General features: G+C 49.8%; 1 protein-coding gene across 1 annotated transcript in view; it reads left to right on the top strand.

Moving 5' to 3' along the window:
• Positions 1-14,596, top strand: part of ATP2B2 (ATPase, Ca++ transporting, plasma membrane 2) — a 257,365-nt gene that overhangs the window by 163,267 nt on the left and 79,502 nt on the right. Inside the window, exons 6-10 of the mRNA XM_006900551.1 lie at positions 658-690; positions 1,863-1,922; positions 7,073-7,114; positions 7,769-7,927; positions 10,360-10,574. Coding sequence (XP_006900613.1) covers positions 658-690; positions 1,863-1,922; positions 7,073-7,114; positions 7,769-7,927; positions 10,360-10,574 — 509 coding nt within the window. The remainder of the gene's footprint in view (positions 1-657; positions 691-1,862; positions 1,923-7,072; positions 7,115-7,768; positions 7,928-10,359; positions 10,575-14,596) is intronic.

The raw sequence follows: 14,596 nt of genomic DNA, 5'->3' as shown, positions 1-14,596 counted from the left end.
AACCCTTGTTTTATAACAGCAGAAGTATGGGAGCAGAGCTGTGATTTGGGGAATCATGAGGCCAGAAAGAGCAAATGAAATGCCAAAGTTGAAACAGAGCTCACAGTTCTGTTCCCAAATCCCAGGGACATCAGGATTGTCACCACAAGTAACTTTAGAAGCTGTAACCAGGATCATGACTGAGCCCTTGTTGGACATTAGACAGCAGCCTGTGCTCATTTCACTGGCCTCACTGGGGTCTGGGTGAGGAGCAGATAGACTCAGAACCAGTCCCCTAGACCAGACCTGTTTTCCTCCTGGCCAAGGCATGGGCTGATGTCACCCAGTGAGTCGTATCTGCAGACTAGGGTTGGAGGTGGGGGCAGAAGACTGCTTTTGTAGAGAGAAGAGATGAGATATAGAAGGGGTAAAGCAGAGAGACAGAGAAGTCCAGCCTTTCAGGCCACCATGAGCAGTGTGGACAAGATGGGGCCCCTGCTCTGCCATCTCATCATTTCCACTGAGGACATTGCCTAGAGATAGTTACTTTTGTGTGCCCCTTTCAGGGTGCCTCAGGTGGTGAGCGTGTGCGTGTGCGTGTACGTGTGTGTGAGTGTGCGCACAGGTGAGGCTGCATGTGTTCTCCTTCATTAACATATTTCAAAAATCATCACACAGGTGTGAAGAAGGGGGATGGCCTTCAGCTACCAGGTACAGTAAGACCCCTCCCCTTAAGGTAGATGGGGCTCTTAGAACTAGCAGCAACCTTTAACTGTTGAGCCTTACGCTGTGGACAACCCCCGCACACAATGGAGGGGGTTTCATAACCAAGGGAAGCTCTGTCCTGCCCACTTTGTGCCCTTGAGCAATGCCAATGCTCCACTTTGCAGACTTGACCTCATAATGCACCCTGCTGCATCCCACCCTGCATCCTCCCACAGAACTTTATCCACACACATTTCCTCACTCATGCCACACAGGCCCACACCCTCCTCTCCTCACCTCCCACACAGCCCATCAGCTACCCACAACCACACAGGGCACCCATCTTTCCTGACCACATATCTCACTCAGCACTGCCTGTTCCTCTCTCTCCTGCAGACCCATACCCCACTACAAAAAAAGAGTGACAAGGTGAATTTGTATATCATATCATTTTTAACTTATTTAAGGAAATTCACTGGTACTTTTTCCATTTTATGTACAAAATCCAGTGTGCTTTAAATGTCAAGAAACTTTATGTGGCTATTTTCAAGGCAACACGTTGAATGCTGGTTAGGGAAGGTGGGGATGACTCTTGGCAAGCCTAGGTCTAGGTTGTGAAAGCTGTTAAGGGTTGGCCTTTGGCATGTGGCAAGCTGGTGTTTGGCCAGAACACCTTGTACATGTTGATGATGGTCACAGCAAATATCCATCCTGAAAGGTTGGGTACTTTATCAACCACACTCTATCAATTGTTGGTTATTTTTAAGTGACTCCTAATCATTGGCTGTCCTGTCCCCAATAGAAACCCAGTTCCTTTTCCTCATGTAAGCCTTTTGAAAGGAGATGCACTTGATTGGCTAGGTCAACTGGGTGCCTCAGTCTAGACCTCAGCACAGAGCACTGCCATCCACCTAACCTCGCTGGTCATCCTCACTTTTTATTTCAAAGACTTTCCATGCCTGAGTTTCCCCTCAACCTCTGCAGCATCCCAATAGGACCATTATACTTGCCAACTTTTGTGTTTCTTGATTCTCAGCATAAGTTTTGGGGTTTTTAAAGACTAGAATCATGTTATTTCCCTGCCAGTTGTTTCATGACCTTATTGTTGTTGCTATTCTGCATTGTTCCTTTCCTCCATTGTGACACACTGCATTTTCCATCCCTCCCACCCCCTGCAGCGGCCGACGGTGCGGCAGGGTCAAATGCTGCAGATAGTGCCAATGCCGGCCTAGTCAATGGTATGTCTCCAATGTCGAGCGCTCGGTCTTGGTTGGATGGACCTCTCTCCCCACCCCAACTCTGGGCTTTCCTTTCCCTCTTCTGGACTGCACAAATCTCGGATGTGCATGGGCAGCTCTGGGACAGTCATCCTCTCACGTGGGACAGGCGCTTAAGAAAGGAGCCACGTCTGGGGAATTCACATAGCGCCCATTTGCAGCTTCCAAAATGGCACTGGATTCCATTGGGCCTTGATCCCCAGTGGAGCCCAGAAAAGGAACATCATTTTGGCTGCAGATTTGGCCCCCCAAGAAGCAGCATCCTGCCCGGCGTGTCCTCTCCTAAGCGCGCTCTGAGCCCCAGCTTTGTGAAGAAGGCCTGGGGTCAGGACCTGGGCTGAAGCCAGCATCTGGGTCCCACACTGGAGTCAGTCCTTGCCTCTTAGATTCTCCAGAGGCAATGGGACCCAGGCCTGCATTCAGCTCCTTGGCCCAACCCTTTAGCATGGCTGAGCCAACAGTAGACATTTCTTCCTCTTCTCTCTCACGGAGCAAACGGGCAGGGGGTTTGCTTGGGCTCAAGCCAAGTTCTAGCCCTCGGATGTGGACTGGTGTTTCTTGCTGTTGCCTGTGCTGGAGCATTTGTCCTGGGTCTCTGCATTCGTACTGAACCCTTGGATGTGGAGGGTGGGGCAGGGGGCTGCCATCGTGCACATGGGGTCTGCATCTTAACGTCCTTATACACAGGCAGGAAAGAGTTCCACTCACTTGCCTCCAAGCCTCTAGAAGATTCCTTGTTTCTATACCCTCCCATCTTTAGAACAACAGCTCTTCTGCTTACTCAGATACTTCCCTACTCCCCAAAATAGGTAATAGTGCTGTAACCAAGGCTGCTCCCAGACACTGAGAGGCATTAGGGGTCAGTCATGACACTGTGGCCCAAAAAAAGCAGAGAGAAGGGACAAGTCTCTTTTTTTCTCAGCAGCACTACACATCAAGTGCTGGGCTATGGGTTTCTCTGCCTTTATATCATTTGCCTCCCACCACTCTAGCAAAATATGAACATTCCTGGCCTTTCCCACCCTTCCCCTCCAGCCCCACTCCAGGCCTCTGTTCAAGCCAGTTGGACTCAACATGACCCAAGATGGAAGTGCCCCGGGTGTGTCCTAGGCAGGGTAAGACACTCCTGCAGACAGCATTGCTCCAAGAAGGACTGTTTGGTGCAGTCTATTTCAGGCACAGGAGGAGGAAGGAGAACAGCTTGGGGTGTGGGAGGTGTCATGCATCAGGATGAGGTGGCTGAGGGGTGACAGGGAGAGCCGCTGTGGGTGAACCCACGGGTACCAGAGAAGGGAACAGGGGAGGGGAAACCTGCTGGGCTCCAGGAAGAAGCAGACCCCAGCTCCAAGAAAAAAGGTCGTTCACTTCCAAACTGCAGCAAACCCCCTACCCCACCCCCAGCCACCAGGGAAACTGCAGGGAGACGGGCAGCTGTCCACTTTGACAGCCCAGCACGCTCCAGGCACTGCCCACTTAATCCTCACAGCAGCCCTGTAGGTAAAGTGAGAGTTTGTTATCCCCACTTTAAAGATGAGTAAACAACCGGAGGCTCCAAGAGACCAAAAGTCACAGAGCTAGAACGCTGGATGGTGTCTGGACTTCTTCCCATCCAGGATTCCCTAGTGCATGCCTTGTAAGTTTATAAGAATAGTAAGAGATCCGTACTGCCATCTCTAACAAGCCCTGGTGACACACGGTGCTCATCTGCTAACAAAAGGGTTGGCAGTTCAAACCCATCCAGCAGCTCCATGGACGAAAGGCCTGGTGAGTCTGTCACTCTCTGTCACACTGGACTCTTAAGAGTCAGGACTGACCCAGGAGTACCCAATAATAAAGCTGGAAAAGATGAAAAAATCTCTCCTAGAGCTTCCAGGACTACGGCCTTAGATTTCTAAACTTTTATAACAGTATCATGAATATGCTAGAGTTTTGTAGGTGTTTTATTTTTTAATAGGAACATAATTTTTTAAAAAGTCTTTTTACCAAGGAAAAGATTCCATGGTCAAATATGTTTAAAAACCACTTCATTGAATTGGTTTCTTTCATTGCCTAGTAAGTAAATGTGTTGCCAACACAAAGGCACATAACATAGTTGCAAATCTACCAGTTGCTCCTTGGTAGGCAATCTCCGCCCACACCATTTACAGCCTTTGAAAACCTACTGGAGGGTCAGCTGTGGGTTGGCTCCCACTAAACAGCACATCACAACACACAGGATATGTTACAGTCATATAGATTTTTCAAACGGATTTGACTGTGGGTCCTTCCTTCTCCTTGCTGAATCTTGTGGGATTTGTATGCTCTGTAGCATATTTTTGGGGAGTAAAACTGTAAACCTATTCAAAGTGTGGTCCCTAGACCAGAAGGATCACTATCAACTGAAGCTTATTTGAAATGTAAACCCTAAAAAAAAAAAATGTTAAAAAAAACCAAACACCACAGCACCACCGTCTGCCGGCTGAGTGATGGGCTGTGTCTCACATGTTCATTAAAGGTTAAAAGGGGCCTGTGGAGGTGTGGCCCAAAGATAATCGTGCCGCTAGCCCAAAGGCAGTGCCTGGCTGGCTGAAGGGTCAGCTGGGAGTCGGGTCCCACTCAACGGTGATGCAAGTTTATTTCTAGTAACCTGTGCAGTCAAGTCTTATTCACGACCAACAGCCTATATCTGAGTGTTCGGAAGTAGATCGCCAAACCTATCTTTAGAGGTGCCTCTGGGCAGACTCGAACCACCAGTCTTTGGGCTGGCAGCTGAGAAAGCAAGTCTTTGGCCCAGGTACACCACTGTTAGCTCCTGGCACTTCCATAAGCACAGATGCTAATTTAGCCTCACTTCACAAAGGAGGAATTTCAGGTGCAGGAAGGAGAAGTAGCAACTCCTGGGCCCTCCAGCCAGTGGTCTGTTTGTGGAGAACTCAATGACCATCACAACTCTTTAATTGTATTGCTTTTCCCATTGTCCTCCCTCAGGAAGTACAAAGATAATTGATCCATTTGGAAAGGCAGCATCTGGGATGGGATGCAGAGAAGCACTCCTGCCCCACCACTCTTGGCTCCCCTGAAACATAGTACACAGGCATTGGGGACATAGAGCTGGTCTGTATGTTTCAGGGGCCGAGTTAGCAGTAATTTGGAGAGCACCCAAGTAATTCCCTTGCTTCTGGGAAAGCGGGCCACCTGTACCCAGGCAATTCCTGAACACACAGCTCACTCCTTCAAACATGTGCACTACTGATTTTTTTTTCCCAGCCACGTGGTCACTAAAGAAAGAAAAGAGGAAAATGCTAGCTTGCTTTTAACCAGTTCTTGCATCTGATAATATCCAATGCAAATAAAAGCTCCTTTGTGCCTTAGAACTCCAGCTATTGAAGCCGAGTCCTCTGATACCCGATAGCACAATTAGTAACATTATCTTAAAAAATGAAAATAATTGTTGTAATTCAGCCCTGTTGGCTCCAGAACCCCTTTTTGTGTTTTGATTTTTAATCCAGTAGGAAGGCTTTTATAGCAGAATAGCCAGGACCTTTCTCTTGGAGCCCCAGCCAGTCCCTGCACTTTTGTGTGATGCATTGTATGTGGACAGCCATCCTAACACATGTCAGGGGCCACTGCTGTCCTCTAAGTCACCTGTGACCAGCTGTGGTGGTGATGACCACCTGCATGGACATCCCAGCAGCACAGCCACAGGGTTACTGTGAGGATCAAACATAGAGAAGGTTCTGGGCACTGATTCCTCCTGATCCTCTCCTGAGGTCTCCCAACATGCTCATCTACAGAAGAGAAATGAGAACTCCCCCCTGCCTTCCTATCACACTTGGAAGGAGGACTGACATAACAAGAGTCGCCACTGGCCAAAGCCCCTGAAACTGAAAAGTGAAGGAACCTGCACCTCGTTACTGTCAGGGTAACTGTCAAGGACGCACCCTGTTAAACAGAGGTGGAAGCTGAGGCTGGGAGAGACAGAGTCACACAGTCAGTTGTGGGGAAGTGGGGACTTGAATGGCCCAGTTCCCCACTGTCCCCTTGACTCCCCTCCCCAGCTATACCTTCAGATAGGTAACAGCAAGTGTCCAGTGTAGGGCCCAGAGGTTGTAAGTGCCTGAAGAGTGGTGAGCCTCACTAACATGGTGGGCTCAGAGCAATGGGAACCTTTGTGCAGCCCTTGTCCCGGCTGGCCAGCAGGCAGGCCCTGAGATTAGCACCCACCAGAGCCTCCCATGCTGCTAGTGGGCTGCCTGCTTACAGGTAGAAATCTCCAGGGTAGTGAAGGCATGTGTGGCCCTATAAGCTCCAAGTTCAGCCACTTCCCCCTGCTCTAGGCAGCCTGGGACCTTGGGAGGCAGGTACCCAGTGAGCCCACCAATCCTGCCTCCCAGAATCCTGTGACCTAAACCCACTGACCTCAAAGAAGGCAGCAGTTTCCTTTTGGAAGTCAGATGTCCCCCTCAAGCCTTCATACATGTTAGACACCAGGGTCCCAGCCCAAGGCCACTCAAGGGAGCCATGCAGGGCTGTTCTTCCAGAGCCAGAAACCAAGACACACACTGATTCAGTACCTTGTCCAAACCAGGTCTAGAATTTCATTCTCTGTCTCTCTTTCTTTAGATTGTGTCTGCATGTTTTCCTTCCACAGAAAATGCAGCTAATAGGGATGTAGCTAACAAGCATGTCCCCTGGCCTCCTTGCTGGCCACAAAGGGAGTGACCAAGTCAGACTGGCTGCTGAGAGTGTCCTCCTCCTCTTACTACTACTACTGCAGCAGATTTGGGTTCTCTTCACCTCCAAATACTATCCTTTATTGTGGAAGATGCTCAGAGTCTAAGCATTGCAAACTCCAGCCCCCTTCTCTAACCCCTCAAGAGTTAGTTGTTTGGCCTGAGAGCCTACAGCATCAATGGGCCCTCACACCCCAGTCAGGACCAATATGGTGACCCTCTGAGTCCCAGAGTAGGAGCCCCAGTAAGTAGAGCCTCTCCTCAGGTCCAGGCTGCCCTGTCTGCGGCACTGCCTCTTTCCTCCATCTGTGACTTGAGTGTCGTGGCCTGTTTCGTCTTTGTGGTGACCGATGTGTGCTGTCTGTTCTCTGTTGTCTGTTAAAATTCTTTGTCGTGTAGGTAAAATGCAGGATGGCAATGTGGACGCCAGCCAGAGCAAAGGTAACCCTTTCCTATTCATTGCTTTCTGGTCTGGGCAGCACATGTGAGCAGACGTGCTACACGGTGGGGTCTGGTATCTGTGGGGCCCAGGGGTGCTGCCCAGGTGCTGGGTCAGGTGGAGCCCTTGTCCAGGAAGTGAGCCTGGCATTCCTGCAATGGGAAAGGGGGCTGCTTCGTTAAGATCCTTAGAGGCCAGGCCTTGCCTAAAGGGCCACTAGTCACAAGTCAGGGCAGTGCCAAAGAAGCCACTGTGGATAGATGCAGGGACACAATATTCATTGACCTTTCACACCTTCCTTTTTTCCTCCTGTCGTGTGGTGATATCCCAAGAACATGGCCCCAAAGGCTAGTCGATATGCCCAAGTCTGTCATCTGTCTTGTCTAAATGGGGGAAGAGCCAAAGAAGCAGTTGGGCAGGGACTGTGGGCTCATTCAGGATTAGAGAGAACCCCAGGGCAGAGCTATGTCACTCGCTACCAGGACTCAGGACGTCTGGCTAGAAGAAGCAGGGTTCTGTGCCAGCCATGCAGGGGTGGGGGTGGGTCAGGGAAGGACAGCACCTAGCAAGCTGTGTGGCTCGCAGGCTGATGTGTGTGTGTGTGTGTGTGTGTGTGTGTGTGTGTGTGTGTGTGTATGCATGCTTTGCCCCTACAGCCAAACAGCAGGATGGAGCAGCCGCTATGGAGATGCAGCCTCTCAAGAGTGCTGAGGGTGGAGATGCAGATGACAAGAAGAAAGCCAACATGCACAAGAAGGAGAAGTCAGTGCTGCAGGGCAAGCTCACCAAGCTGGCGGTGCAGATCGGCAAGGCAGGTGAGTGCAGGCCAGTGGGCATGTGGGGCAGCCAGGGGATGGAGGGCCACCTGGTCTGCAGGATGCGGGTTTGCACGAGGGGCTCTCTGAGGATGTCCTCCTCGCCCATCATGCCCACCTGGGTCCTATCTGTGCACAGCAGAACTCAGTGATTCGTGCAGCAGTGAGAGATGAGACATCTAGATTAGGCGACACACCCTTTAGAACAGGGAAAAGGACATCCAACCAAAGGACACACCCTGCAGTGGAGGGACAGGGACAGCCTGGGCTCTGAGGACATACCTCCTACATTCTTGCCCAATTAGAGCTGTAAAACATGAGCAAAGAACTTTGCTAGCTCTGCACCTCTACTTATCTGGACTATAGATGTACTGAGGTGCCTACTTCCTGGGGTTGCTAGAGTGCAACATGCATGGCTGCTGATAGAGCCCAATCCTGCAAGGGCCTGGGGTTAGTTCTTGCAGCCCCAGCTTTATCCTCCGAGCAGTAGGAGCTGTGCAAGGATGTTGAAGAAGGGAGGCAGGAATGGATTTGGCTTTATGATTACGTGTGGCTGTAGAGCAAAGATGAACTGGTCAGGGGCAATACCAAGCCCAGCACAGAAAGCCCAGCTTCCCGCCTGAGCCATCAGTGGTGGCTGGTGGGGCCATGCTGACCCCAGAGGCCCAGCTCAGCTGCATGATGAGCCCTGTCCTGGCTTTGACTCCCTACCTAAAGAAGGTCTGTGTAAATGCCACGGCCTCTTACCTAGCCCTGCTAGCCCTGTTCCTCTGTGCTGTCTCCTAGCTCTAATTATAGGCACTGCAGTGTGGGGAAGCAAGGCAAATTACAGGCTTGGAGGCCTATATTTAAACTCGAGCTTGGTAACAGCTCCTGGCTGCTGGGTGCTTGGCTTCCCGCCCCTGCAACTGTCAGGCAGGACAGAGCAGCTCTGAGCCCTGCAGCTGGGGCTCCAGCTAGGAGTGAGGAAGATGGCCCAGGGATTTTCTCCATCCTGCCATCAGTTACTGTCACTGTCACAGACAGAATACTCCAGGCATCAGGGCCAGGCAACCAAGCGAGGGGCAGACCTGCAGCCTTCCAACTCCTTACTCAGCTTCCTCTGCCAAGAACAGGGTTCACAGTCAAGCATTCTGGGCTCAGATTCCACCCTGGCCTCCCTTGGAGGATGAACTCTACAGGATAGCCTGAGATGGGTGGCCAGGTGATTTCATGGGAGGAAGGAGCCCCAGATAGGACCCGTGAAGGCTAAAGGGGGACAGATAGGCCAGAAAGAAGCTAAAGAAAACAGATTCTAAAAGCAACTGCCCTCTCAACCTGACCTTGTAGGTCAGGGGAGCTCTTGAGTATGACCACCCCACAGGCCCATGCCCTAGGCACCCCACATCAGCCATTAGATAGTGACCATCAGAGAGGAGGGATTTCCCAGGCACGCTGACAGGGATTCTGATCTCTGGAGGAGGGGACTGCAGGTGGGTAGTTCCAGCAGCACCTGCGACAGGTGGGAGGGGAGAGGTGAGCACCAACTGGCCAAGGAAGTCCCAGGGCATTGGGTCAGGGCCACCTGTGCCTGCTGCAACTACAGGGTTCCGCTTCCCTCTCTGAGCCCCAGACCCTGTGCAAACAGAGCTGCCTTTCCTCTAGCAGAGACATTCTTCCCACATCACCACATTCAAATGTCTCCCCAAACATATCCTCCCCAGCATCTTCCCTGGCCACCAAGCTGTAGCACCCTACCACCGTAGGTCACCTGCCATCACATCCTGGTGCTCTTCCTCAAAGAATTTCTCTGTCGCCACAACTGCACTGTTCACATCCTTATTTATTTTGCTTGTTAGCTGCCTCTCCCTCTAGAATGCCAGCAACAGGGACTCTGTCTCCTGTCACTCCTTAGAATAGGAATTACTGTTCACCTCACACGTAATAGGTGCTCAAAAGGGAGATAGTGCATGAATGACTACATCTGTGATGGCCATATAACATCATTGTGTGGAAGTCACATGCAAACAGTGCTCATGCGTCCATGTGCCCTGGGCCTTTTGTGTGAATGACTTCACCTGGTGCTCACAGAACCACATGAAGTCAGCCTGTATCATATCATGCTGCTAGTTGCTGCCGTCAAGTCAGCCCTGTTCATGGCCCTTCCATGTACTAGAGAATGAAGTGCTGCCCACGTACACCTTCTGCACACACATCAGTATATCTGCGTCCATTCTTGCAGCTGCCATGCTGCTCCATCTCACAAAGAATGGACCGCATTTTGCTAACCTGCCATGTTATCAAGCATGGTGTCCTTTTTTTAGTGTCCCCACTGCACAGAGGAAGACACTGAGACCTCAAGAGGATGCAGGGCACAGAGCAAGTGACAAGCTGAGCTGGGATGTGAACCCATCCTGCACACCTCTCATTTCCCAGGTCTCCCCACCCTGCAGGTCTGGTGATGTCAGCCATCACGGTGATCATCCTGGTGCTGTACTTCACCGTGGACACCTTCGTGGTCAACAAGAAGCCGTGGCTGCCTGAGTGCACGCCCGTCTACGTGCAGTACTTCGTCAAGTTCTTCATCATCGGTGTGACAGTGCTGGTGGTCGCTGTGCCTGAGGGGCTGCCCCTGGCTGTCACTATCTCACTGGCCTACTCAGTGAAGGTGGGGTGGCCAGTGAGGCCAGCGCTGGGATTAGGGGAAGAGCTGCTGGAAAGGGGTGGACCAATGGGGGGTCCAGAGAGAGGATATGTGATGGAACCCCAAATTCAGTGCCTTCAGGGACTCCAGAGGACTGTGGCAAACACCACTCCGCCCAGCCAGGCATTGGCCTGTGGAGATGCAGGCCTAGCGCTCCTAGTTCTTACAGTTTTTGAGACAAGCTCAAAATCTCAACTTGAATATCTTGTTAGCTGCTGTCATGTCAGCCCCCAGCTCATGTACCCCTGACCTCTGTGGTACACAGGGTTTTCTTGGGTCACCAGGTCTTCCTTCCTGATGAAGGTACAAAAAACCTGCTCAACATCACAATAACAATCGAGCCTGCAGCATCAGACAAGAGCTGCATCGGCCAGGACTCCAGTCTGGGTTCCTCTTGGCTGCCTACCAGAAGGTTGGTGGTTCAATTCCACCAGGACACTTGGAAGAAAGGCCTAGGAATCCACTCCAGAAAGAGCAGCTCTTGAAAGTCCTGTGGGCTGGTTCTTTTCTGGCACTGGGGTCACTCGAGTGCAGCTAGGACTTTAGTGGTAGCCCTCCCTGGTAGAGAAGCTCCCCCAGTGAGGGATGGCTGGGAGCTTAAACACTGGCAAAAAGAAAAACAGACTTCATTGTGTGAGTTAAAATGCATCCACCAAATTTAAGCTTAAATCTGGCCCCAGGGAAGCAGCTGGAGTGTTTGTGCCACTAACTTAAGAGGTTCTTCCTCAAAGTTGGAAAGAAAGAAGCCTAAAACAAAAAGGATGTCTGATTTGATGGAAACACACTCCCTTGGGATGTGGACTGAAAATGCAAGATTTTTTCCCCTTTTTTATTGAGATATAATCTGTGTAGCATTCAGTTCCTCCATTTAAAATGTGCAATTCAGTGGTTATCAGCAGGAAACAACTCTGAAAACATCAGATGCTTTTAAGAGCTGTGTAAAGCAGGATTGATGGGTCTGTGAATGTCTGCTGTGGAGGACAGGCAGTCGTGATTTCCACACTGACACCAAAGCCCCTCCTGCTCAGCCCAAGTTCAGGGCCAGCAGCAGGCACCTTATCAGCCCTGCCAGGCCACACCTCGGGCCTCCCCACCAGTCCTCACAGCCCTAGATCACATCTTCACTCTTCCAGAGGGGATTCCCACCTCCAAAGGCACTGCCCTGAGCTCCTGCCCCCAAGCCAGGATGTCCTACAAGGAGTGGGGTGTGGCCATATTTACAGACCAGGCACCAACTTGAAGAGGCTGGCAGCCCTGCATGTCCGGGACGAAGTGAGTGTCAGGTTCCATGCTAGAGTTTGGCTGGGCTCACCGGTGTAATTTCATACAGAAAGAGATCTCCTGGCAGGTGCCAGAGGGTGGCAGCTCTGGGTACAGGAGATGGCCCTTATCGTCTCCAGTTTTAGGCTTCTCAGAAACTCCATCTCACAAAGCAAAGCCCAGGCCAGGCACAACACGATGCACCTCCAGTGCCTGAGGCCCAGAAAAGGTGAGCCAGACCCCAGCAAGCCTTGCTTAAGCTAGGGGTCTCCTGAGTCACTCAGAGTCAGTTTAAGGGGAGTCATGTACAGACATTTGCAGTCTTCTGCGCATGTAGCCTACAGGTCTCTGACACCAGGGCTTCAGCTGGTAATCTGTGAGCAGTGCCCCTGCCCAGAAAGGCACTTTGTTACCCTCTGAGCCTGGACCTACGTTCCTAGGACCTGCAATCAACAGAATAGGAATGACCACCTACAGGCAGTGCTGTCCAAAGGGCAAAATACACCACAGGCATAATCTAACATTTCCTAATGGTCACATTAGGAAGCTCTGGTGGCCTGTTCCATCAGAAGCGGCACTGTTAACCCAAATCCCAGACCTCTCTAGAATGTAGCTTCAAGGGAGGAAGATGGGCGGTCTCCTCCCGTGCAATTTACAGCTTCAGAAACCCAGTGGAGGGCGAGCTCTAAGTTGGCTCTGACTCCACAGCAGTAAGTTTTAGTAACTTTGTTCTGGAGCCCTGGTGGCAAAGTACATGCCATATCCAGAGTGGCATCCACTTCCAACATGCCTCCAGAAACTCTATGAACTTTGATAAATGTCATTAGTTGTAGAGGGGCTTCAGGTCCTTTGTTCATAGGGTCACTATGAGTCATGCTCAAGTTGAAGGCAATCAACAACAACAACCACCATCTAAAGGTCAGCAGTTCAAATCCACCAGCCACTCTGAAAAAGCCATGTTGGGAGCAGTCGTGGCCTGGTGGCATTTCTCACTGCTGGACACCCAGGTTTGAGTCCAGGCTGATGCTCCTATTGGTCAGTGGAGGCTTGTGTGCTGCGAGGATGCTGGAGATGCTCTAGTGGAGATTTTAGACTAAGACAGACCAGCAAGAAAGGCCTGGTGACCTATTCTGGAAACTCTGTGGGAGCCTAGGATCCAATCCACAATCACAGAGCTGGCAGGGGACAGGTTGGCGCTTCCTTCTCTCTGCCTGGGGTTCCCGTGACGCAGACCTGGCTCAACAGAAGCTAGAAATAGCAAGTCATACTTTTCTTAAAGAGGTCAAAATAAATGGATGACTTTCATTTTTTTTATTATACAGAAAGAATTTATTGATTTGCAAGACAACTACAAAAACAGACCATAAAAAATAACCAAATAAGTATTCTCTGTAACACTGTCAAGACAATTTAACACAGTACAACCACACATATCAACATCTAACTGCTCTAACTAGGTTATCTAATCAGCTCTATTTTCAAAGCACGGTTTTAACAAACATCTTCCTGCTTGTGATATACATGTAAGTACATCACACTTAATAATTAAATCTGCGGCTCCTCCAGGGTGCGTTCAACAGCTTCCATCAGCTTTTTATTTGCTTCCTCGTTATGCCGGCTTTGACAGTGAGTTAAATGTTTTTTAAAGCCTCTTGGGAAATTGGATTCAAAATTACAATGTGGACATTTAAGTAAACTCATGGGCAGCAACATGATTTTTTAGGAGAGATTCCAAAAGGAAAGCCTTTCCACAAATTGTGCATTTGTAAGGACTGTGAACATTATACTTATTAACCAAATGATGCAAAACAGCACCTTTCTTCATAGCACAACAGCAACAAATTTTACAGTAATACTTTCCTTTTCCACACTTCATGTATTTTGCTATCTCCTCTTCTGAGATAAAAGTCTCTTTTTCTTCATTAAATTGCAATACATTTTTTGACTGCTGTGAACCACTCATGTCCATTTTGTTCTCTTTACTAAAATCAATAGATTCCACATCAACCTGGTCTTGATCACTGCTCGACTCCTGGCCTTTAAGATCTATGGCATCCAAATCTGTCTTCATATACTCACTACTACTAAGCTCAGTATCCGAGTTCTCTTGGTTGTCCTTCTTGAGCTTCTTTGAGCAAGGAAATAAAGTGTCCTCTAAAAGTTTTTTGGGTATACTCAGTAGTTCTTCCTGAGGCAAAACATCACACTTTTTATCTTCTATCGTCCACCTGCAGTTCATCCCCAAGCTCAACTGCCTTTGGAGATTCTGAGAACAGAGCAGGTTTAGGAAGTTCAGGGAAAAGGGCATGTTTCCTGGGCTCTGGAAAAAGAGCACGTTTTCGTGGTTCAGGAGCAGCAGTTGAATTTCATTTTAATAATATTCACTTAACCCAACATACCCTTCATGATTAATTCAACATATGATCAGTACGAAGTTGTTGGTAAGATATTTTTCTTTCCTTCTTTCACAAAAAGTCCTTCAAACCTCAATGTGTAATTTAAAGTTACAGCACATTCTGCTTTAGGCCAGCCACATTTTCAGTTCCCTGTAGTTCTCATTCTGGATGGTGCAGGCTGAAAGAGTCTCAAACTCAACAGGTTCCCTCTACCCAGGGAATGCAGGGGGGCAGAGGCCCAGTGGATGAGGAGGCTGTGGGTTAAACAGAGCTGGGTCAAACCCCAGTTCTTACTCTCATGTGTATGTGGTCTTATCAAGCCCTTTGCCT

This window comes from Elephantulus edwardii, unplaced genomic scaffold (assembly GCF_000299155.1).
Source record: "Elephantulus edwardii isolate Elephantulus edwardi_28Jun2011 unplaced genomic scaffold, EleEdw1.0 scaffold00288, whole genome shotgun sequence".
NCBI lineage: Eukaryota > Metazoa > Chordata > Mammalia > Macroscelidea > Macroscelididae > Elephantulus > Elephantulus edwardii.
This window is presented reverse-complemented; position numbering and strand designations above follow the sequence as displayed.